The 24,848-nt window shown below is 56.6% G+C and overlaps 1 protein-coding gene and 1 long non-coding RNA gene across 2 annotated transcripts in view; one reads left to right on the top strand and one right to left on the bottom strand.

Moving 5' to 3' along the window:
* Positions 1-3,109: 3,109 nt before the first annotated feature.
* On the bottom strand, positions 3,110-24,133 carry SLC13A2 (solute carrier family 13 member 2). The gene is given in 12 exon segments (NM_001177592.3): positions 3,110-3,778; positions 4,201-4,338; positions 4,898-5,059; positions 6,008-6,129; positions 6,355-6,443; positions 6,611-6,835; positions 8,526-8,648; positions 8,757-8,937; positions 10,066-10,274; positions 10,387-10,523; positions 11,235-11,363; positions 23,992-24,133. Coding segments are annotated over 12 exon segments (1,782 nt in total). The 5' UTR covers positions 24,094-24,133; the 3' UTR covers positions 3,110-3,613.
* The window catches only part of LOC138846170 (uncharacterized), a 28,793-nt gene continuing 18,915 nt past the window's right edge, over positions 14,971-24,848 (top strand). Inside the window, exon 1 of the long non-coding RNA XR_016223879.1 lies at positions 14,971-19,406. This is a non-coding gene — a long non-coding RNA (uncharacterized LOC138846170). The remainder of the gene's footprint in view (positions 19,407-24,848) is intronic.

Genomic DNA, 24,848 nt, shown 5'->3' with positions numbered 1-24,848 from the left:
ATCTGCGGCCAAGGGGGCGAGAGCATCCTTCCACGTACTTATGAGAACACTCAGGTGTGAGTGGCTGTGTGTGTGCGTGGTGCATGTCTGAGGGTGAGTATGTGGGGCTGTGCGCACAGGCATCTGCGGCTGTGCACGTGTCTGTCTGAGAACCTGAGGCTCTGTGTCCATATGCCCGTGGGTCTCCTCACCCTTCTTCTTTTTTAAAAAATAATGTATTTGAAAAACAATGCCTGCACTACTGGGACTGAGCCAGGCCACAACTAGGAGCCTGGAACTCAATCCCAGGGTGACAGGGACCCAGATACTTGAGCTATCGCTGCTGTTCCCCAGGGTGCACATTAGCAGGAAGCTTGAATTGGAAGTGGTGCTGGGACTTGAACCCAGGCATCTGCTGTGGGGTATAAGCGACCCAAGTGGCATCCTCACTGCCCTCCATCCCCTGTCCTTAAGAGCAGTTCTGGGTCACTGTCACACTCTTTCTAGTCAGGCTGCCGAATGCCCTTCCCTCCCTCTTCCTTCCACCCCCAGGCTGGGGGCTCCCCCTGTTGAGGCCCTCCGTCTTCCTGCCTGTGGCAAAACCTCGTGGCTCTGCCAGACACAACTAATCGGGCCCAGAGTGGGTTGAGGCTGCAGGGGGCACCCCATCTAGAGAGTTATCCCACCTGTCCCAACCTCACCTGTCCCGTCCCACCCACCCCCGCCTCTGTACCCCTTGGCTGCACTGCAGCCGCCTCCCATTTGAGGAGAGGCACCTCCCCTCACCTCGGGGAGACAGGGGAGTCATGGCCCGAGCTCCCAGGGGGCCCAATCTGGGGCTGAGGACTCTGCATCCTGGAGCTGCTCTTGACCTGTGCTCAGGTCAAGGTGAACAGGATTGGCATTGACAGCCCTGCTCCCACTGACAGCCTCAGTCTCCCTAATGAACTCCCTGGCTGAACCCTGCCAGCTTTGTCCTGGCAGCCGCTTCCTGAGCTCTCCGGTGGCAACAGCTGCCTCTGGGGCCGGTGCTGGTGGCAGGAGGAGGGGAAACAGGAGCAGCAGACTCAGAAATCTGGGCCTCTCTGCTGCGTGTAAGACCTTGGCCCAGAGAGGCCCATAGGCTGCCTCAAGGTCACACAGCGCCCCCCACACAGCAGCCTGGAGGGGCTTTGAGGGCAGCACATCCACCTTCCCTCTGGGAACAGGGAGCTCTCCCATGCTTCTGATACATTCATTCATCCAGACATGCACTTGACAGCCTGTGTAGGAACTGGGGGCGCAGCTCCGTCACACAGGCTGTCCTCAAGTTATTCTCGCCCTGTTGGTCTTCCCCAGCAATGGAGGGCTCACTACCCACACGTTCTTGAGCCCCAGCTCTGCACAGGCTTGGATGGCAGGAGACCCCAAAGCTCCTTGCCACCTCGTGGAAGCCTTTAGTGAAGGCAGGGTGTCGGTGTCCGGGCAGGGAGGACGAAGACGGCTGTCCCTGCAGTGTCCTGTCCACCTGCCACAGCCCAGAGCGTGTGTGCAGGAGGGGCCGAGCCAGCAGGCTGCCTGTACGAGCCTGACCCGGGCTGACAGGCCCTTCCTTCAAAGGCTGGCCTGGTCCGTGCCACTTTATTGCTCGGCTAATGACGGTGATTAGGCCGACAGGTGCCGCCTGCTGCCTGTCCACCCCCTGCTGCTGAGGAGGGTGGCTTCTGGGCATCTGGGAGAGGCTTGGCCCCCTGATCTCTGCAGGGGCCCCCAACATGGCCCAGAGGCACGACCAGCTCCGGCTCCAACCCCTGGCACTACGTTCACACCTGGCCCTCTGAGCAAAACTGCGGGGGAGGCGGGGCTGAGAACAGTAGTGGGCAGGGGGTGTGCACCCCGGGGAACACACCCCACCTTCTCCCCAGCCCGGGGTGGTCTGCAGGGACCCAAGCATGGTTGGAAGAGTAGCAGAGGGGCTCCTTCCTCACAGGTGGGTCTGGGGCTGTGCCCGAGGAGCCCAGTGCATTGTGGGTGAGCCATGGGGGGAGGCCTCCCAATCTGGGGCCAGCCCACTGTCGCCTGGGGGTCCGAGTGTGGGTCAGGGTGGGAGCCGTGATTTATGGATGTGCTTCATGAGTGAGGAATGCCAGCCTAGGGGGCCACGGGAAGGGAGAGCCCCTCACTCTCCGGGCTGTCTGCGTGTCCTGTCAGGACCCCCTGTCCCCTGGGGGCAGTCATGCTCTCCCCATCCTCTCACATGGAGCCACCCCCCCAACCCCTGTTTCCTCCGTAAGCCCTCAGCTCCCGGAGGACTGAGCAGAAGCCAGTCCCAGGGGATCCAGAACGAAATGCTCTCTGGTTTTCTGTCTCAAAGCTTGGCCTGTCTTCCATTGGCAGGAAGAGTGAGGGTAAACATCTCTTCTCTCTCCCACTGTGGAAGAGGGAACTGAGTGAGACTCGGGGACAAGTCCATCCAGGGGAACTCCAGGCTCACAGGTTGCCGTCTGTCATGAAGGGGACTCAGAGTAGACACAAAGAGGGACTTCCAGCCAGGGAACAACGTTGCGTACCCAGAATGGGTGAGGGATGAGGGGGTCATCCTTCCCCACCCCCACCTTGCCAGATTCAGGAAAACTCCAGTCTGTGAGCCTGAGGGGTGGGGTCTGGTCCTGGCTCTGCCTGCGCTGGGCTGCTCCCGTGAGTCTCACCTGCACCCTTCTTGCTGCAGGCTGCCCTGTGGGTGAGGGTCCGTGTTTCTGGGCGCCCAGCTCGGGTCAGCCTGCCTCCCCTGCGCTGGTGGGACTGGTTTTTCCAGCTGGAGGAAGGGTCGGTGAGGAATTGGCAGGGGCAGAGGGTTTTATGTAAATGCGCAGGGAGTGCTCTGGGAACGGGGAGGCCGGTTTTCCCAAAGACACGCAGGGACTGGCAGCTCCCAATTAGCCGGGCTCAGTGATGTCAGTGCTACTTTCCTGGGTGGCTGCGCCCACTCTGGTCGGCCTTGGCAGGGGTGCCCGGCCATTACCTTCTCCCCTGAACGGGAGGGGTGCCGGGGGGGGACGCCACACAGGAAAGAGGCCAACCCCCTTCCCACCACACTCCCCAACCACGTGTGGGCCAGCCTTGGAGATCGCCATGGAAAAACATCCCAGACTCTACTGAAAAAGACTTTAATGAGGTTGATATTGTAGCCCCTGGAGGCTGTGGGGACCTCAGCAGGCCGGGCCAGTCCCAGAGGCTGTTCCCATGGCAACCACTGCAGGCCCCCTCCCCCTCCCAGGCACCGCCAACCCTGAGTTTCAATAAATATAGTGCACTATGGTCACTAAACTGGGGCGACAAAGCCCTGGGGAGCCAGGCGGGGCGCGTGATGCTGTCTGTGAACGCACACGTGTGTGTTGTCAGCTGTACGCATGCTGGGACCACGTGCACACACAGGGATCCCCCCCTCAGTCATGCTTATGTCACATACCCTCCTCGCACGCATGCCCATACACATACATGGATGCACACGTTCTCCTCCAACACACGGGAGCTGAGCGCACACGCCTTCCTCAGTCACACGCCGGGGACTGCAGCTGCGGCCCCTCCCGGCTCCGAGGAGTGGGGACAGGGGCAGGTCTTTAGGGGCCTGGCCAGGTGCCCCCCCACCCCCAGGCTATGGGCTAGGTGCGGTGGGGGGGCTGGCCAGGCAGTGGGTGGTGCTGTTGGAGTGGGCCCACGAGGGGAAGGTGTGCAGCTGGAACATGGGCACGCCCCAGCTGTTGATGGCCAGCATGATGACCAGCACCCCGATGATGTTGAGCATGATTCCTGCCCGGGCCTGGGGGGGGGAGAGCCGGCTTGATGGAGCAGGCACGGGGCGGGGGAGGGGGCACCCATCCCTCAATGTCCAGGGGTGCTCAGGACACCGCCCCCACCCCGCCTCCAGCAAAACTCTCCCTGGGAAGTTCTCCCATTGGCCGCCCCTTGCGCCACTCCCAGTACTAATGTTGAAAAAGGAGACTGCTCTGAGCTTCTGGGGCCCTGGCCTTGTGTCTGAGTGTGGGCACCTGGCACCCCAGAGCCCCCCCCCATTGTCTTCACCTCTCCACCTACGCAGGCAGGGCCTGGAGACGTTCTAGCTGAGGGCTCGCTTGCAGGACCCCCACCCTCCATGGGGCTTTAAGCTACTTTGGGGTCTGCCAGGATGGACACACGGGGGCAGGGAGGAGGCTGAGACACTCCGGCCTCCCTGCCACTCACCATATCAGACACTCTGAGGCCCCCAAAGGAGAAGACGATGGCATTGGGTGGGGTGGCCACGGGCAGCATGAAGGCCAGCGACGAGGCCAGGGTGCAGGGCAGCATGACGTACAGCGGGTGCAGGCAGATGGCCTGAGCCTGGAGGGCACAGCGGGCTGCGCTGGTCTCCGTCCCCATCCCAGGGCAGGAGGCACAGCCCCTGGGGTCTCCCACTTCCCACCAACCCCATCGCACTCTCCGCCATGAACCCACCACTTCTGCTGGTGACCTGGGAAAGGCCCCTTGACCTCTCTGGAGGGGATGAGTGTGCGCCCTGCCCTGCGGGGCGTGGTGAGGGGAGGGGCCCATAAAACGGATCTCAAAGGGGCTCTTGGGGTGTCATCAAAGGCTGCGGGAACGCGCCTGGGGAGGAAGGGGCTGGGGACGCTCCAGGGAGCAATTTCATTCTAGCACCTCTGGCATGGCCGGAATGGGGGCTGGGGTGGGGAGGTGGGTGAGGCCACTCCAGGGGTGACTTCACCAGGGATGGGGTGAGTCAGGGGCCGGAGTACCTTGGGGCCCAAGGTAACTCAAGAGCTTGGGGGAGGGTGGATGCTGAGGGGTCATCTCTAGAAAAGACGAGGAAGTGCATAGAGGACCCATGATGGAGGTGGGCTGGAGGGCTGCCTGGAGGAGATGTTTCTGCAGGGCTGCTCACCATGGAGGCCAGGATGGGCAGTAAGAGTGTGGTGGTGGCCGCATTGCTAGTGCACTCAGTGAAGGTGGCAACCAGGAGGCAGATGATGAAGACAGTGGCAGGAGGCGGCACGTGCTGCAGTGGCATCAGCTTGTTCCCCAGCCACTGCGACAGGCCTGATTCCTGCGAGCAGAGGGGGTGGTGTGGGAGAGGCAGGGCACCCAGAGCCCTCTATGCAGGCTCTGGGAGGGTCCTGCTCCTGCCCACTTGTCCCCCAGCTCCAGAGGCAAAGCAGCTCTGAGGGGAAGAGAGGAAGCTCTACTCTCAGCAGGAGTGACAGGCAAAACTAGGAAGCAGCCTGGGAAGCCCAGGCCTGGGGGCTCTGCCCCTGCCCAGTCTCTCTCAGGACATAGGGGACAACCTCAGGCCTCTCCTCCCTCACCCACCCCAGCAGTGAGCTGGGGGCAGGGAAGGTCCTGGTAGAGGCTGGGAAGAAGCTGGCAGCGGGGGACGGGGTGGGGTAGTGGGGGGCTGCACAGGGTCGAGAGAGCTTCGCGGGCTGCCTTGCGGCTGTCAGCGCGGGCAGCAGGGACGCTAGTTCACTCAGCTCTGGCCACTGTCAATGGCTGCACCACCTACAGCCCCGAGTCCCCTGCGTCAGTCCCTGCAGGGGGCAGTTGCTTCCTGTCTGTGCAGGGATGGAGCTCAGCCAGAACGGAGGGTTTCTCTCTCTGGGATGGAGACTCCCGGAGAAAACTGTTCTCTGCCCAGAGCCTGGCTGGCCGTGATCATAGCGCCCCCTGGTGGTATCCGCGGGCAGATAGCATGAACCCAACACCAATTTTTCGCGGTGCTGAAGCTGCTTCGGGCCAGCAGGGCTTGGGCTTGGGCTTGGGCTGGGCTGAGTCTCTGGGAGCAGGCCCTGCCCCTCTGAGAAGCCCACCTTCCCTGTGGCTTTGCGAATGGATTAGTGAGGCGTCCCGAAGTCTTGTGTTTCTTTTTCCTCCCCTCTAACCAAAATCTCTCCTGCTGTTAGGGGGCTCCTAAGTGGGGATCGGGTTTCTTCTCTGTGGGGTGGCTGCTGGGCCTCCCTCAGGCAGGCTGGACAGGGGGCTGGAGGGTGTCTCTCACCTCACTGCCCTTGGCCAGGGCGTAGCCGCCACCCAGCAGGAGAACGATGTTCCAGGGCATCTTCTTGTTCACCAGCTTCCAGTTGAGGAGGGCAGGCGGGGCCTTCAGCCTCCCTGGGTTGTCTGCCCCCAGGCGGAAGGGGACAGGTCGCCAGGTCACCCGGGGGAGCAGGACTTGCTGCCCCTCCACTCTGGGCTCCTCTGTGTGGGTCTCTGCTGGAGCTCAAGGCACCCCGGTTCTACAACAGCCCAACTCCATCCCCGGGTGCTCCTGCCAGCTGTGGTCCATTGCATGCCTGAATGGGGGTGCTGCCCAGAGACCCTTCCCTGCCCCAGTCAGGCACTTACCTGGGTCCTGGGTCAGTCCTGGGATCTTGGAGGGCACCATGAACAAAAATACGCCAATGAGGATGGACGCTGATCCGTCGGACACCATGCTGTGGGGGAAGATTGGGCGGGCTTAGCGGCCCAGGGGCCCAGGGGCTCAGGGCCTCAGGCAGGAGTGGGCGGGAGGAGGGAGCCCTCCCAAGACATCCTGCAAGCCTCCCCCACGCCCCAGTGTCCCTTCTCTGGTGGGTTCCGCGGCCCCGGCAGCAAATCTCACACTCTCCCGCTGGCGTCGGAGAAAACCAGGTTGCCCCAGCCGTGGAAGAAGCCTGGCTCCCGGGTGAACCAGAGCAGCACCAGGATGACAAAGAGGATGAACACAGCCTTTTCGGCAAAGGACATGGGGCCCAGCAGCCTGTACTGGGTCTGGATGACACGGTAGGCCGCCTGCTTGCGCTGTTGCTCGTGCTCCTGCTCCCTGATGCCAAAGTTCTTCCGGAAGCTATGGGCAGAGGGGCGGGGTGGCTCGTGAGGGGCCCCCCACCATCAGAGAACTGAGGGCTCTGGACGCCCACGAAGTCAGGATCCAGGCCTGCAGAAGGTGTCTGCACTAGAGCCCTGGGTCTGCCCGAGATTCTGGAGGACAGTGGAAGCCTCTCGGGGAGCTGGGCTTCCCCATGCTTGGCCGTGCCTCCATTTGTCTCATGGACCCCCCCTTCTCCCTAGAGGTTCCCTATACTGAGTCTCACCTGCACCCCTGCATAGAACAGGCTGAAGAGGACGGGGCAGCTGGCCTCAAGCTGCCCTCTGGCTCACAGCGCCCCTCCTCCAGCAGCTTTTCAGGAAATCCTCCCTTGCCTGTCCTCCCTGCTCTATGCAGTCTCTGCCAGCCAGAGCCCCACCCCCACTGTCCTCAGAGGCGCAGGGGGCTGTGGCCCGCTTCCTCGTGCCACTCGCTTCACTCAGGTTGACATTAAACTTTTCGCTTGAGTGCATCTCGGCTTCCCTGCGGGACTGCAAGTTCCTCAAGGGCAAAGACCGTGCTCCCCACAGCACCGAGTCCCCCACGGGGCCTGGCACTGTGCTGAGCTCTTCAACTACCGTCTTGCCTTCCGCTTGCCCCTAACCTCCATCCAACCTCACTGCATCTGCTCCAGTGATTTGTCCAAAGTACAGCAACAATGCTTAGATTTTTCCAGTGGCACCCCACAGTCTGGGAAGGAAGAGCAAACAGCAGACTGTACCACAGCTACCATCCTGTATCCATGGCAGACATCACTAATCAATCACAGACTCAATTCCAACTGAGCCTTGGCAGGGTCCCCATGATTTTTAGCTCAGAACTCCAAACAGTGACTACCAGTGACCCAGGGAAATAAGAATGAAATATGTAGTCTATGCTTGGCCTCAAGGACAGGGTTCACGCTCTCTGTGTGGTGCACGAGAGCCTGTGTATTCTTCCTCACCTACTTCTTGGCCTACATGCTGTGATATTCTCTTTGCTCTTTGTGTGTCAGCCTCACAGAACTGGAGTTCCCCCAAACATACCATGTTTTTTCTTGCCTCTGAGCATTGTGCAAGCTTTTCCTGCTACCTGGAATGCCTGTACCCCATTCTCCAGCCCTGCAAGCTTCATCTCAGGCATCAGCTATACCAGGAACCTTCTGGAATCCCCACCACCCTGGGCTGACTCAGATACTCCCCCTCTGTGCTGCCACAGCACCTGGACTTTCCTCTGTCGTGGTCCTCACCGTGTCATCACCTATCAGAAGGGGAGCTACGAGGACAGGGACAGAGCCTGATGCCTCCTAGTGTTCTTCTAGTATGCGCACGGCCAGGCATACTGTAGGAGCTCAGCAAATGCTTCTGTAAGTGACTACACTCAGTATGTGCTCTTTAAGAACTTACCCAAGGATTTGGAGCAGCCTAGCAAGGGGCTAGCCTGGGCATCAGCTCTGTGTTTCAACCCAGCACTGAGAAGTCTAGCTATGCTTCTTAGGCCTCTGCTTGTCTGCTAAATGGGGTAGCACTCTCCAGCTAGTAATTCTCTCCAGCGGGAGGGCAAGTGTGCAGGGACGTTGGGAGGGAGAGGCTTTCTCAGTGGCATGGTCATTTTCCACATCTCGACCCCACTGGAGGCGCCCAGGGGTGCAGGGAGGGACTGGGCTTCTCTTACCCACTCCACCACTCACTTGATGCCCAGGAAGAGGATCTGCAGCCACAGCCATGACAGCAGCAGCAAGATCACCATGATGGGGAAGGCAAAGCCGAACCAGGAGGCAAAGTTCACCACGTTGGGGTTTTGGGGGAACAGCCTGTGGGGGACGCAGTGGGCCGCTGTGTGAGGGTGCCTGGTGACCGTCCAGTTCACCTGCCCCCTCCCTGGGGGGGGGGGACATGGAGGACCCACTTCCATCACTCACGAGGTCATCTGGCCTTGCAGCACCAGGTTGGGTGTGGTGCCAGTCAGTGTGGCAATGCCCCCAATGCTGGCTGAGTAGCACACGCACAGGCTCATGCCCTGGGAGAACCGGAGCTGCTCCTGGGTCATGTGCTCCCCTGACTCCAAAGGAACAGCTGGGAGGGGCTGGGCTTGCCCGTTATCTGGGAAGAAAGGAGGGCTCAGGTGGGCGTGGCCTCAGGGTGACCATGGAGGAGCACCACTGCCAAGGGCTGCTGCCAGTGAACAGCCCGGATCTGGGCTGGCAGCAGGGCAGAGGCTGTCTCCAGATCTGAGGGGGCCCAGCATCCCCCTGGGGCTTCCCTGGGGCAAACTCTGGGGCACCATGAGAGAGAGAGAGAGAGAGAGAGAGAGAGAGAGAGAGAAACTCTTCTCCTGGTCGGGTGACCCTGCACCTTGGTGTGCCCAGAACCCAGCAGATCCCTAGCGCAAGAGCCTTGGCATTTTATGTATTTGAGAGACAGAGGCAAATAAACACAAACAAAAATCTCCCTTAGGGGCTCCCTGCAGTGCCAACACCCCATATGCATGCTAGTTGGAATCTTGGCTACTCCACTTCCAACTCAGCTCCTTGCTAATATGCCTGGGAGAGTGATGAAAGGTGGCCCAAGTGCTTGGCCCCTGCCAACTGTGAAGTAGCTCCTGGCTCCTGGCTTTGGACAGGCACAGCTCCGGAGCTGTTGCAGCTTTTTGGGGAGTGAACCAGCGGATGGAAGATTCTCCCTCTCTCTTTCTCTGTAACTCTGCCTTCCAAATAAAAATAAAAATAAAATAAAATAGAAGAAGAAAAGAAAGAAAGAAAGAAGAGAGAAAGGAAGGAAGGAAGGGAGGGAGGGAGGAAGGGAAGAAAAGAAAAGAAATCTCCCTCCCACCAGCTAATTCCCCAGATGTCCTCAACAGCCGGGAGCTGGGCCGGGGCTAAAGCTGGGAACCAGGAGCTCAATCCAGGTCTTGCACATGGGTGGCAGGAACCCAAGTACTGGAGTCATCACTAATATCTCCTGGGGTTTGCATTAGTAGGAAGCTGGAATGTGGAGCCAGAGCCAAGCACGGAACCCAGGTTCTCTGCTGTGGGATGCAGGTGTCCTAACTGCTAGGCTAGATACCTGCCCCGGTCTTGGCATTCTAGAATCAGGAGTTCCAGGTCGACCAGGACAGACTGGCACCTCTGCCTCCTCTCTCCCCAGGCTCCAGGATGACACCTCTGGGAACGGACAATCTCTCGGAGGCTCCCCTAAGAACCAAGGGCTGGAGGCAGGGGCTGGCCTCACCTTTCTCGTCCACCTTGCTTGTTTCCTTCTGGGGACTTGGTTCCTGGAGCTCGAAGGTGGGGTTGTCACTGCCCTCCTCCACGTTACTCTGTGTGTTGTTCAGCTCCTGCAGCACGGCGTGCGCGATGGGCACCATCATGGCCGTGCTGGCCGTGTTGCTGATCCACATGGACAGGAAGGCCGTGACCACCATGAAGCCGAGGATCAGCCTGGGGAAGGACAGACAGACACACGCGCCGCTGTTCCAGCTCCCTTCCGGGCCTCTGGTCCCGGAGCACCACCTCAGCCCAGGCTCTCCCCGCCTGGTTTGTGGGGACTCACAGGGCAGGCCGCACCCCAGTGAGGAGGAGCACCCGCAGGGCGATCCGCTTGTGCAGGTTCCAGTGTTCCACGGCGATGGCTAGCAGCAGGCCCCCGATGAACAGGACGTTGGTGTCCTTAAGGTACTCAAGGCCGACCTGGAGGCAGGGACACTCCTGAGAGGCGGCCTGACCCTGGGGTCTCCCACTGTGTGCCAGCCACCTGCACTCCACAGACTGGAATCTCCCTGGGCTCTTGGCACCAAGTGGGAATGGCCTTTGAATTGTCTGCCGTTTGGTATTCACCTTGTTCCTTTTTTTTTTTTTTTTTTTTTTTTTGCCAGACTGAGCCTTTCTCCCTTCCGGAACAACTGAGAAGCGCTGTAGCTGATTCCAGTCATGCTTCGCTCCTTGGACTGAGAGTGAGAACATTCAGAGGTGTTCCTAAGCTACGAGAGCAGTGGTCCTCAAACTGTGGTCCCTGGGCTGGCATCTTGGCTGCTGTCCGGAATGTGTTAGAAATGAATTGCTTGAGCCGTGCCCTAGATCTGCTAAATCAGAAACTTCAGGGTAGGGGCTAGCCATCAGTGCTTCAGCCGGCCCTCCTGGTCATTGATGTTTCTTCAAGTTCACGAGCCACCGGATTCAAGCACTCAGGTTCTGGGTCAACAGGCCTCCACTTCCATAGCCCAAGGGTGCTCACTCCCACTTTGAGTTAACTCAGAACCATTTGCACACTCAGCCTTTCTAGAGTGGCTTCCCCCTTGTCCTGACCCCTCTCTCAGTGCTCTCCGTGTGCCCCGCCGAGGGTGAGGCCTCCTTGTCTGCCGATGCCAAGGGAAAGTCGCCTTCCCGTCCCTGGGGGCTTACCTCAGAAGCTTCCATGATACCCATCATGGGGAACAGGCAGAGGGGCAGGAGGGCAGTGACGGCCAAGGGCAGAGCATCAGTGCACCAGAACAGTGCCATGAGGATGATGGCGTAGGCACAGTAGGCTTCCTGTGGGCGAGGGCAGTGTCACAGGTGCCAGAGGGGTGGGACTGTGTCCTCGAGTCACGTCCCCTCCTGCCACCCAGAAAACCCAGGCCACTCGTAACAGCATCGGGAGAACCTGTGAACCCCATGGCCAGTGACTCTCAAGCCCAGGGGCCCATCTCATGGGTTGGGCCACCACCTGCAACACCGGCATCCCATATCAGAGCATTGGTTCAAGTCCTAGCCACTCCTCTTCCAATCCAGCTTCCTGCTGATATGCCTAGGAAAGAAGCGGAAGATGGCCCAAGGGCTCGGACCCCTGCCACCCACGTGGGAGACCCTGATGGAGTTCCAGGCTGCTGGCCTCTGCCTGACCTAGCCCTAGCCACTGGAGCCATTTGAGGAGTGAACCCGCGGATGGATCTCTTTCTCTCTGTCTCTCCTTTTCTTTCTGTCACTCTCCCTTTCAAATAAGTGAAATAAGTGTTTAAAAAATAAACAGCAACAACAAAACAAAGCAAGGCATTCACAGCCTCGCCCTTGACCTTGGGGCCACAGACATTATCAGGGTGAGTCTGGATGGAGTGGGCTGTCAGACCCCATCCAGCCTGAAGGCCTGCAGGGGATGTAGGCGAGGGTCCCGGTGGGATGGGTGCAGCCAGTGGAAGAAGTGCCACTCAGTCTATCCAGCTCTTACTGCCCGCAGGAGTGAGTTTACTTGTGGCCGTGAGCTGCAAGAGGTTGGAGTCCGCTCTGCGGCATCTGGATCCTTGGAGCTCAGGACCCAGAGGACTTTAGAGCAAATCCTGTCTGGGAAGTTTTGGGAGCCGAGCCTGGTGGTTACACTGCACAGCTGCACAAGCGCCGGTCACAGCTCTGGACTCCGTGAGAGGTTCCCAGGCCTGGGCGGGGCAGGGAATTGGGTCTTTGGGTAGCAGGTCCCACTGTCCTTTCCCTCACCAGAAGTCCACAGGAGCCTGACCTCAGGGCTGGGAGGGAGCTGGCATGGAGGCCAGACAGTGGACCCCAGACGGCAGGGGTCCAACCTTTGTAGCAGAGCAGCTCCCAGGGCTGGGGAATCATTAACCAGCAGGAGGGCTCCGGGGAGGGGGCACCCGCATCCCAGGTCGTCCAGGGCTAGGCGCTTGCCCATTCTTTGCACGCAGGATTAGTGGGCAGCAGGGCTGGAGGGCTGCTCCTTTCCTCCCCACCCAGCTGCCCTGCCCTTTCCCCCTCTCTCTGCAGGGCACGGGCTGGGAGCACCCCTCACACCCTCAGCACCCTGAAACCTGGAGCAGATCCCCTGGGGTGGGAATGGGAGGTCAGGAAGAGGAAATTGCTGTGGATTGAGCAACTCCTGGAAAAACTCACAGCCATTAAGGTGGGTGTGGTGGTCCCACTTTATAGATGAGCTCAGAGAGTTAAGTGGCTGTCAAGGGCGCACAACGAGGGAGGGGCTGAGCGGGATGGAAACGCGGTGAGGAGTCTGGATTGTACCCAGGAGCAGTCCCTGCGTGTACAGGGCAAAGGGGCTGCTGAGCCCGCAGCACCCTTTCCTCTCAGCCGTCACAGCCTCCCCTCAACCAGGACTCATCATCGGACCCAGGGGTGGGGCCACCTTGACCCTCGACCAGAGACCCGCCCCTCCTCCCCCAGCCACATTCCGCATTCTGCTGATGCTGGGGTTTCTTCATCCCCTCTTACCTGCCTCGGGCTAAGGGCAGGCCAGCCCCTCTGCACCCTGGCTCTGCACAACAGGAATGCTCTGGGACAAAGGGGTGGGGTGGGAGGGGGGCAGCTGGGGCACTGCTGATCCAGGCACTGTGCTGTGTGTGTCTCAAATGCTTGAAAACCTCCCCACTGAATTGCTCTGCCAGACGGTGACTACTGTCCTCATTTCACAGAGGAGAAAGAAAGGGGAATAAATGAGATAAGCGTCTGGAGTCACACAACCTCAGAGGAGAAGCCAGGCTCTCTGGTTTCCTGGGCCCTAGCTTTTCTCTTCTACTTTGAGCTTAGTCCTTCACACTGCTGGAGGCATGAGGGGCTCAGAATCCATAGCCATAGGCCCTGACGCTGCCCGTCCCCTGGGCTCTGTGCAGGGGCTTGGCTTTTTACATTTTTAAAAAAATCTGTTTACATTTTATTTGAAAGGCAGCGAGGGGCCCTGGTGTCCCCCGTCCTGTTGGCGCTGTTGTTGGTGGCTCTGTCACAGAGATCTGGCTGCGGCCATCAGACACTGGGTCTCTGCCTGGATCAGTTCTTGGAGCTGTCTCATGACACATCTCAACATGCTGATTGCGTCTGTCATGATTTTGAAATTATAGTAGTTACTTTACCAGTGCCAGACCTTGTTTATTACATTAGAAAATGGGCACATGTGTTCCTGGATTGTAATTTATTTTTTCATATTCTGATAACTCTATTTCAGAATAATTGGTTTCCTTCACAATTCTACACATTTTACCTTGTGCATTTCAAAGCAATATTCTGAGAAGGGCAGGAATGGAGACCCAGGGAGGCCTGGCACTGCCTTGTTGTCACTCCCCGACCCTGAGAAGCTCTGAGCAGGGGGTGCTGTTCCTGTTCTGAGAGAGCCCTGGGTCAGCTAGCAGCCCCTTGGGTGCCACCTGAGAGCGGAGCACGGGGGACCCTTTCTCCTGAGCCCCACTGGCAAGGTCAGGATCCCCACATCCAGCAGCAGGGATTCGGGGATCAGACCTCTCTCCCTGGCATCCTCTCTGCCTTGCAGCCAGCTCTGTGCAACTCGAGCTGGCCCAGCTCAGCCGCAGCCTATGGCACGGGACCCAGCTGGCCCACATGCTGGACCCTGGCTCACAAGCCTTCCCAGGGGTGGGCCCTGGGCCTCTCCGTGTTCCCCAGCCCCTCATCCCACAAACGCCCTCTCTGAGCCAGGCCTCCATCCCGCTGCCTACCCCTCACCTGCTCCCTCTGACTTCTCTCCAGCTCTGGGCCACTAAACTGGTCCAAGCCTCAGCAGTTGTCACCAAGCTTCCTGCAACAGCTTCTTTGTCTCTCAGCTCCCTCTCTTGCCCCTGAAATCCCTTCTCCTTGCTGTAGTCAGACCTAATTTGTACACCTGCCTCCCAACACAGGTCTACACAGCTCAGACCCCTCAGTGGCTTCCCGCTGTTCTTAGGCCCCTAAGCTCAGGTCTGGTCTGAGCCTAGTGTCTTAATGCTCTCCTCCCTTGCCCTCTTAGCTCCAGTCACAGAGGCCCCTCTTCAGGCTCCTAAAGCATTCTCCCCACACTCCAGCCACAGGGCCTTTGTACCTGATTTCCCCGTTCTGGACCTCTCTTCCCTTCCCCCTTTCCCTAGTTGATGTCTTTTTCTTGAAATCCCAGCTCAAACATTCCTTTTTCAGTGAAGCTGGGGTAGAGCCCCCATTTTCACACGTGAAGCCCCAAGCCACTTCTGCACAGCATTCACTGCAGTTTTAGGAACTAAGTGATGAGTGTCAGGCTTTGTCCTCAGGGAGCAAAGGCCATAAGTCTGGTTCTGCTCACCCGCACAACAGAGCTGACACTGAGTGGAGGAGGGAGTGAACCCAGGCCCTGAGGAGGCACAGGAAGGAAGTCTGCGAGCCCTGTGGGATGCCCAGTGATCAGCAAAGGACAGAAGACAGGAACCGGCAGAGGGGCTTCCAAACCCGAAAGCTGGCACCCGGCTTCCTCTGTCATGTGGAAGCTCACGTGCAGGGCTCAAGAAACCCAATGCCCAGTGCTGTTGCTGTGTGTCCAGGGGCAATACACTTAACTACCCTCAGCTTTTTAATGTTGCGGGGAGGGGGAAATCCTTCATCTACAGCATCCCCAGCTGCGCGGTTGGGAGGGTGAGGAGGGCTGACAGAGGTGAGTATGTAGGAATAAGCTGTAAGCAGATGGGCAGATGGCAGGGTTGGCGTAGGGACAGAAAGGTTCTCCTGGCCTGCCAGGGAGCCAGGGTGCATGCATGAGGCACAAGTGCAAATGTAGCATGTGGCAGGGCATCCAGGGCAGACTCTGGACCCCAGGCGAGTGGCAGGTGTGGGCCAGGTGAGCGACTGTGGTTTTTCACCCACTGTGGGCACGGCACAGCCTCCAGGTGTCAGGCAATAGCAAATTTGCCCACATTCTCAGAGGTGTCACAGCTCCTCCCTTCTAGTGACTGAAGGATAACCCAGGGGCGGGGATGGGTTGACATGCAAGGGGCCACTCTGCTGTCCCTGGCAGGCGGGGATGCAGCTGGAATGAGGTGAGGCATGAGGTGGCAGCCTGCCAATGCCACTGCGGAGGACAGACCAGAAGCGCAGGGGCCCCTTCCCGGAGCCTCCTGTCTGGGTTGAGGGAGCCCCAAATAGAGGGGCCACTGAGCAGGTTCTTGAGGATCCAGCAGGAGTTCAGTGAGCGGGCACAAGGCGTTGCAGCAAAGGAGTAAGTATAGAGGGAACAGATGAGCAGTGTTCTCAGAGGGACGGACACTTGGGAAGAAGCTTGTGTGCCCTGAGAGGGATCTAGGTCCTCCCTGGAGGACTGGAGTGAAAGCGGGAGGCCCTTGAAGGGTTTTAAGAACAGAGTGTCACAGTCAGGCTGGTGTTTTATTAGACAATTCCACCAATGCTGCCTTATGTGACATAAAAAAAGTATGTACATGAGTGTTAATATATACTTAGGGAAATCTTGGAGTTAGTTCTTACCCCTTCCCTTTTTAAAAAAAATGTATTTGAGAGAGAGAGAGAGAGCAAGAGAGCAAGCTCCTATCTGCCGGTTCACTTCTCAACTTGGCACATGCATGCAAAGCTGCAATGGTCCAAGCTGAGCTGGGGCCAAAGCTAGGAGCTGGGAACTCAATCCAGGTCACACGGGTGGCAGGAAGCCAGTTACTTGAGCCATCACGCGCTGCCTCCCATGGTGTGCATGAGCAGGAAGCTGGCAAGTGGAGCTGCAGCCAGCAGTCCTGCCCCTGCATTCCAGTGCGGGATGGGGGCTTTTTAACTGCTAGGCTAAACACCCTTCCCTCACCCTTTGTTTTATACCAGGCACCCCTTTCAAATGCCCTAAATAAGATGCCAGGGTCTTCAAACAGTCTGTGGATAATAGAACTAAAAGGTAGGTTTCTTTGGGTGCAAAAAAAAAGTTGAGATCTGTGCAAGGAATAGGGGGGTGCTCCAAAAAGTTCATGGGGAATGGGTACTGTGAAAAAGCCACGCATGGATTTCCAAGTGTTTTGCACCAAAATAAACTTACCTTTTAGTTCCATTTTCCACAAACTTTTTGAAGCATCCTCATACATAGGACAACAAAGGAAATCAAATGCATGGAAATACAGTGATGAAAATACGAAAAAATGCTGGGGGATGAAACCATCCCAGGAATAACAGACGGTTGTCGAATGCCTGGCACTTGGCTGAGGCCACGCGAAGGGGACAGTGGTCAGTCTCCGAATAGAACCCGGGCCAGAAGCCACGCGGCCACCTCAGCAACAACGACCGCCAACTTTCCTACGTTTGGGTCCCGCCCTCTACCCCCACTTCCGGCCCAGAGCCAGTCCGACAAAGGCAAATTCGCGCCCCAAACCAATCCCTCTGGGCGCCTCCTGCCCACGGCCTCAGCCGCGCTCTCCCCCTGTCCTGGGCCCGGTCTCCTTGAGGTGAGCTTTTCACTTCGGCTTCTTTATGTAAATGGCCTCATTGCATCACCTCCTGCTCTAAGCGGCCTTTGGGAGGGAGACAATGGATTCTGAGTGTCAGAGAAGGAGGAAGTGGGCGGAAGAGCCCTGACATCACGCTCTGGGCCGGGGCCAGGCCCGCCGCTGCCCACTGAAGAGCATACACGCCAGCCGGAACAGCGAGGAACAAAGCATTCCCACACTCCTCCAGGAATTTCTTCCTCACAACAGCCCTGGGCCTGGCGGCTGGACGGAGTCCAAGAAACCAGACTGCGAAGACTACCTGGCTTGCCAGTTCCTGGCCTAAGAGGTGCTCATCACAAGGGCCAGGATTTAGTAACTAACGGGGAGGGGGCAAAGCTGCTCTCTAGTCCAGAGGTCTCCCCCAGCCTCTGAGGCGGGCTTCTCCTTTAGTCCTAGTCCTACTTCCGGTCCACCCCGAGGCCAGCAAATCGGCCTCCACACACCCTCAGGGTTGGTCCTGTACACACAGTGACCACAGTGCCTTTCTCTGGTGGGACACCAGACACAACTTCCTGTTTCCTAGGTGGGAACATCCGGGGCCTTCCTGGCCACAGCAGCTGCGCGTACAGGGCCATGGAGAAGTGGGGTGTTCATGTGGTGCCTGGAGCCAGCTGGGATGTTCCAGGGGTCCAGGAACCAGGCTAAGAGACAGAGGATGAAAGGAGCGAGTGTTTCCACACTGGGTACTCCACGTGTGAGTGGCATTTCCAGAAGTTTGAGGAGAAACCCAGTTTGTTTTGGTGCACAAAATAATATTGAAATCTGTGCATAATTTTTTCATAATACACATTTTACATGAACTTTTTGAAGACTGCTCATGTAAAAATTTCAAAGTTTTTCGCACCAAAATAAACTTATTTTTAAACTCCATTTTCCATGAAATTAAACAAAAAGATTTATTTGTTTGAAAGGCAGAGTGGTATAGAGAGAGGAAGAAAGAGAAATCTTCCATTCACTGTTTCACTCTCCAAATGCTCACAATAGCCAGGGCTGGGCCAAGCCAAGGCCAGGAGCCTGGAACTGCATCCTGGCCTCCCAGGTGGGTGGCAGGGGCCCAAGCTTTTGAACCATCACCTGCATTAGCAGAAAGCTGGATTGGAAGCGGAATAGCCTGGACTCAGTACTAGGCACTGCGATATGGGATGCAGGCATCCAAGCGTCAGCTTAGCCTGCCACTCCTTAACGCCAGCCCCTTCCGTGAACTCCTTGGAGTGGAGCCCTGTGTGTTATCTCATAGCATGTCATCTACCTGACAGCTCTTTGGAGAGGAGAGGACTTGGAGCAGCTCAGTGAGGTCACATACTGTACATGCTTCCCCATAGCTTTGAATTCATATCTATCTGGCTCCAAAATCCATGTTTTGTTCCTTGAACTCTGCTTTCTCGACTGGATACTCAGGAAATATCAACAGATAAAGGGTCCAAACTCCTTGTCCAGTCTTCCTGTCCACAGTGAATCACTGTCTTAGGGCTCAGGAGTAGCTTGCCTTAGAGGAAAATTATGCACATTTCACTTCTATTTTTACATTATTTATGTAATTTGAGAAGGAGAGAGAATTCTTCCATGCACTGGTTTACTCCCTACATGCCCCCAGGGGGCCAGGAGGGAACAAGGAGGTAGGAACTCAGTATGGCTCTCCCATGTGACTAATAGGGATCCAAACACTGGAGCCATCACCCGCTGCTCCCAAGGTGTGCATTAGTAAGAAGCCGGAAATGGGAGCAGAACTGGGACTTGAACCCAGGCACCCTGATATGGGAATATGGGCGTTCCAAGGGTTGTCTTAATTGATAGGCCAAAGGCCTGCCCCATCACCGAGATTTTAAAGGGTACATGCACTGTTCTTGTGTTCTAGAAGTACTCATGATTGCAATTAAGGACTTCTCCTTCTGCTCTGACTGTAAATACAATATATTGATTTTACTGGGCTCTGTCCCGGCTGACATTGCGTCATGGGGAGGCTGGTTTTACAAAACTTCCCTTTGGGTTCCGGGAATCATTTGCTTTTTTTACTCTAAAGTGTTAACTGTTTGACCTCTTAGCAAGTTATTTACCCCTCATTGCCCTGAGCATACAATCCCCACTCCCCCACCTTGGCCTTGTAGGACTAACACTGGCTGACCTGCAATCTTGGCCTTACTTGGGCCAAGGCCCTGGCCCTGGTCCTTTGCACTCGCTACATGTTTTGCCTGGGTGGCTCTTCACCTAGAGCTGTGCTTGACTGGCCCTTACCAGTGAGGTCCGGGGGTAAATACCACCTCTGGGTGGCCTTCTCTGAGCACCCTGCTAGAGCAGCCCTGCCCCAGGCCTGTCAGACAACCTGCTGGACTATGTGCACAGCTTCAAGAAATGTGTGGAAGAATGGAATTAAAAGGTAAGTTTACTTACGTGCAAAAGTTATTTGAAATTCCTCTCCTTGTCTATTTTTTTCTCCTCTGCCTATCTCGAAAGAGAACAGAAAGGGGGGCAGGGAGGGGAGGGGAGGAAGAGAGGTGTTGGCATTTAGCCTAGTTGTTAACATGCCTGCGCACCTCATCGGATCACCTGGGTTCAACTCCTGACTCCAGCTTCCTGCTATGTAGACCCTGAGAGGCAGCAGGTGATGGCTCTAGTAGTTGGGTCCCTGCCACCCATGTGGAAGGCCCCAGCCCTGGCCCAGCTCATCCATTGCAGGCATTTGGGGGAGTAAGCCAGTGAATGGGAGCTTTCTCTGTCTCTCTCAAATAAATAAGACTCAAATGCATTCAAATCCACATATATGGAACAGCAGCATTGTGGTATAGTTGGTTAAACTGCTGCCACTGATGCTGGCATCCCATGTGAGTGCCAGTTCGAGTCCTGGCTGCTCCACTTTCCATCTAGCTCCCTGCTGGTGTGCCTTGGAGAGCAGCGGAGGGTTGCCAGGTGTTTGGGTCCCTGCACCCATTTGGAAGACTTTGCTCCATCCTTGGAACTTTGCAAAGGGAACAGATGAGCAGTGTTCTGGCTGCCCTCTGGATGACATAGCACCCGTCTCCTCCTCCAGATTGTAAGCAGCTTGAGGACAGAACCTTCCTGATCATTGTCAGCAATGCCTGTCACAGGGCAGGAGCTCAACAGATGCCTGGAACTGCAGAGTGGTCAAAGGATTAAGAGATTAGCTGACAGCTAGATGGAGGAGAGGAGGATAGCTTGAGGGGAGGGGGTCCCGATAAGGGGGTATCACCCTGGACAGCCTCAGGCAGAGACCCAAGGCCAGCTTCTAGTCTAAACTTTTTGTTCTAGCTGAGCCTTTAAGCAAATTATTTTACCACTCTGAACCTCAGTTTACCTGTCTGTAAAATGGAGAAAATGCTAGGAGCCTCACAGTAACACAGAAGCTTTTGTGAGAAATAAATGAGCTAATGCTTTGAAGTGGTTGGCACAATGCCTAGACCATAAAATAAACTTAATAAATGTGAACTATTAAATATTATGGACCCTGCTCTGAGCCTAACCTGGGTTCCGCCTTCTCTGGGACACAGAACCATATGCTAAGTGCAGGGCTTATCAAAGTCCTCTTGTTCATGTGCCTTCCTTCAGGCATACAACAAGTATTTTTTGAAGCATTTTCTATGTGCCATGGCACAAAACACAGTCCTTGAGCTCACGGAGCCTACGTTCCTGTGCATGAAATCAGAGAATAAGAATTCTAGAAGCAAACAGATAAGTAATTTCAGAGAGCAGGGACAGGCATCTGGTGCAGTGGTTAAGATGTCGTGCTATTCCCTAGTGAAGTACCTGGGTTCAATACCGATTCTCTGCCCCTGACTCCAGCTTCCTGCTAATGCAAACCCCAAGAGGCAGCAGGGACGGCTCTCATGATTGAGTCGCTGCCTCCCACGAGGGAGACCTACATTGACTCTGGGCTCCCGTTTTTGGCCTGGCCCAACCCCAGCTGGTGTGGACATTTGGAGAGCAAACCAACAGGTGAAAGCTCTGTTTGTTTCTCTGCCTCTCAAAAAGTAAATAAATTTTAAAAAATAAAAATAATTTCTGAGAGCGGTCACCCTATACAAAATAAGAGTTACGTAATAAAGAATGATGGCATGGTCAGAGGAGGCTTTGTTGAAGCTGAAACTAATGAACGAGATGGGGGCACGTTGGAGAAGTCCGTGGGGGTGGGAGCAAGGCTGGGGAAAAGCTGCCACCGAGGCGGGAGGCAGAGCGTGAGATCTGAACCTCAGAGACTCGCGGCTGCTCCGGTTTTACTGAGTTTCATTCTAAGTCTGATAGGAAGCCGGTGCTGGGTTTTAAGCAAGGCTGTGGCCTGCCCCTGTGTGCTGGAAGGGTCACCCTGGCTGTCAGATGAAGAACAGCCTGTGGAGGGGAGAAGCTGGTGGAGACAATGAGGGGTGGGGTGAACCTGTTGAGAGCACCAACGGCCCCAACGTAGAGCTCGGTTGTCTGGCTTATGATTTTCCGACTTAATGATGGTGTGAAAGTGATATGCATTTGGTAGGAGTTGTACTTCGGATTTTGAATTTTGATCTTTTCCTAGGTCACTGATATGCACCCTGATTGTCCCCTGTGGTGCTGTGCAGTCAGAAGAGTAAACACCCCACACCCTGCAGCGGGCTGTGTCGCTGAGCAGGGGTGCCGTGGGTCACATGTACTGAACACATCTCCACTGAGAGATTTTCAACTTACTGTGGGCTTCTCTGGCTGTAACCCCAGCAGAAGACAAGGCGCATACATCTATCTTGTTTTGGGGACACCTGCTGGTGTAGGAGGCAATGAAGGAAAGAGAGGAGTAGAGAGTGACTCTGGGTTTCCATCTGGCCCAGCAAGGGAGCTAACTGGAGCCTTTCTCAACAAGGAAGACTTTGGGAAGAGCCGGCTGGAGGTGGACAGTCAGTATGTTGATGTCCACATCAGCATGTCCACGTGGGAAAGGGCATGCCGCTTACAAAGCGAAGGTTTGAGTGGAGGAGGTGCCCAGTGCAAGTTGGTTAGTATGTTTAGAGGTTGGGGCTGGGGTGCAGACTGGGGACCCATGAGCATAGAGATACTTTTCAAAGAGAGAATAAAATGCCCAGAGGGGAGACCCTGGGAAACGTGGACCTTCAGAGGAGGAGCTAGGAGAGGCGAGAAGACAACGAGAAGAAGGGGTCAGCAAGGCGGAGAAGAGGGGTGAGGGGCTGGGCTGCGTCAGATGCAGGAACCGGGCAGACTGGTGACGTGGAAGTTGATGGGGGTTTTGGTCTCAGGAAGAGGAGAGAAAGTGTGGGCGCAGTGCAGCATTCTTCCTAGCGGCTCTGTTGTGAGAAAACAGAGGAAGAAGCAACTGGAGGGGCAGTGGATGAAGGGATGGCTCTTGTTTCTCCAAGAGGAGGTTATTACAGCACCATCACAGGCTGCTGGCAGAGGTCAGAGCAAAGCGCTCCAGAGGGGCTGGCCTCCCGCAGGTAAGACCAGGGGAGATTGTCCGCTGGGTCAGGATGGGGCAGGCATCGAGTGTGCGCTAGAGACAGGTGCAGCACCAGAGACAGGTGCAGCACCAGAGACAGGTGCAGCACCAGAAGCAGGTGCACCACCAGGTGCACCAGAGGTGAGGCGGGGGCCACACACTGGCTGTGCTCCACCAAAAGCCCTGGCTTCTAGCACTGACTTGGGTTTTTCTGTGTGGGCTTAGACAGGTATCCAATGTTTCTGGGTTGTGCTTCTCCAGAATTAGTGGTGGGGGTGGGGGTGAGGGTGGGGTGACAGTTAAAATCACAGCCCCTGTCTGGCTTCCTTCTCGGGTTTAACACGCCCACCCCAGCCTGTTTGAAGATCCATGTGATGTGGCCCCAGTGCAGGGATAACATTAGTTTTGGTCTGAGATGAAGGTCATCACAAAAATCAGCCAGGCCTTGTCACTCACCAGGTATCAGGGCCCCGGGGGCTGTGCCACTACCGCCCCAGCCCTTCAGGCTTTTGCGGACAACATGAACAAAATCCTGACTCAATTTCCCTACCTGTGACAAAAGGAAGAAAATGGCTGCTTGGGCCTTTCGGGGGTGTGGGTGGGGCCGGGGTGATGATTCTGTGCCAGCCTTCAGGAGGTGGGGGTGGAGAAAAGACAGCCCCAACTTTGGCGCCAGGCCACGCCCCACTCTGCTACTTCCCAGCCATGCCTTTGCCAGAGGCAGGTTTCCTGTAGGGCTTAAGCTTTAAGACCCTCCTCTCGGAGCCACCCTTCCCAAGCCTCTGCTAGTTCTTGAGCTATACTTTTGCGTTCTTTTCCCATAAAGGAGGCCCCAAAGGTATATAATGCCCAAGCTCCACATCAGGATCTGTCCTATAGCTTCGAGTAAGTGACTCAGCCTCACTTTCCCCACCTGTAAAATGGGACTATCAGCTGTGCCTCGGGAGATGGGTGAAAAGGATATACAGTGAAGGCTCAAATAAATGAGAGATGAAGTTATGACTGCTGTAGTGGGTGGGGAAAGGAGGCACACCTGGCTGTGCCCAGCTCTCCCTCCCTCCGGTGCACAGCCTTTGCACTGCCCACTGGCAGGGTCCCCCTGCTCGGCAGACTTAGCCTGGAGGTCACAGGTATGTCTGCACTCAGACTCACAACCTGCTGGCAGCCTGCTTTCTCCACTCGCCTTCCAACTGTCTCCAAAGCCTGCCACCAGCCACCCCCTCGTCTCCCACAGAGCCAGGCCAGGGCAGATCAACCCCATCTGCCGCCTCCTGCATCTCCTTCATGGGCCTGACTTCCTGTTTCCCACGCAGCTTATTTCAGATGTACCTAAGCCATTCCTACCGGCCGAGCAGAAGCCGCCTTTGATGTCTTAACCCTCAGCCCCCAGAAGGCCCAGGATGTTACAGCCTCTCTTTCAGAGTGGGGGGATGAAGAGGTTGCGGGGTCCTAAGGATACCCCATCCTGGCCCATACCGTCCTTCCTCTGTGCCTGCTGGAGTTGTCCACATCCAGAACCCTAAGTCCTTACCTTTCTGGGGACGAGGATGGGCAGAGGTAGCAGGGAAATGGGCAGAAGGAACACGAGCAGGTACATGCGATAGGCCCACAGGCCCTGCCAGCAGGTGGCCATGGTGTGGACAGCCTCCAGGAGCCGGGAACTGCAGGACCACAGGCACAGCAGAGCCAGCAGGTAGCCCAGGGCAGGCTTATATAAAGCCAAGCCAGTGTTAACCATTGACCCACCCTGGCAATCAGAGAGGTTTTGGAGATTGGGAGGTGAGAGTAAGGAGGAGGGACTGCAGGCGGAGTAAAGATCAGGAAGACTTTGCAAAGGGAGGAGGAAAGACCGGGAGCAACGGCTTCAGGTTCCTTGAAGAAGCTAAGCCCAGAGTTAACTCTGTCTGCGCACAGACTGCCGAGGGCAGCTGCTGGGGGAGTGGCGAGGGAAGAGCTGAGGAGTGCAGGGCTGCCCCACAGGGGTGCGCCCACGCCCTCCTCCCAGCCTGGCCCAGCCCAGCCCAGCCCATCCGGCCCCTCTCCTTTGAGCTTCCCAAAGCCAGGTTCTTAGTAGGGCCCTACGTACAGGGCCCTGGGAGGGGTGTCCCCCGCTCTGCCCACAAGGACATCCTGCCCTCTAGGGGTTTCCAATCTAAAAATCAATATCAGCAGGAATCAAGAAATCTGTCAAAGTCACCTGGTCTGGCTGATTTGTGCTCACTGTGCGACCCCAGGTCACTGACTTGACTTCTCAAAAATAGCTTTGTTGCTGAACAACGCCCCCCACCCAACTAGGCAGAGGCATTGCTGCAGAACCCCCAAATGGATCCACTTGCCCACCGCACAGAAAGCCAATCCTTGACATCGCGATGGTGGAAGAAAGTGGGT

The sequence above is a fragment of the Oryctolagus cuniculus genome, chromosome 17 (assembly GCF_051225735.1).
Source record: "Oryctolagus cuniculus isolate XC-2025 breed Fujian yellow rabbit chromosome 17, ASM5122573v1, whole genome shotgun sequence".
NCBI lineage: Eukaryota > Metazoa > Chordata > Mammalia > Lagomorpha > Leporidae > Oryctolagus > Oryctolagus cuniculus.
The sequence above is the reverse complement of the archived record's forward strand: the minus strand, read 5'-3'. Positions and strand labels throughout refer to the sequence as shown.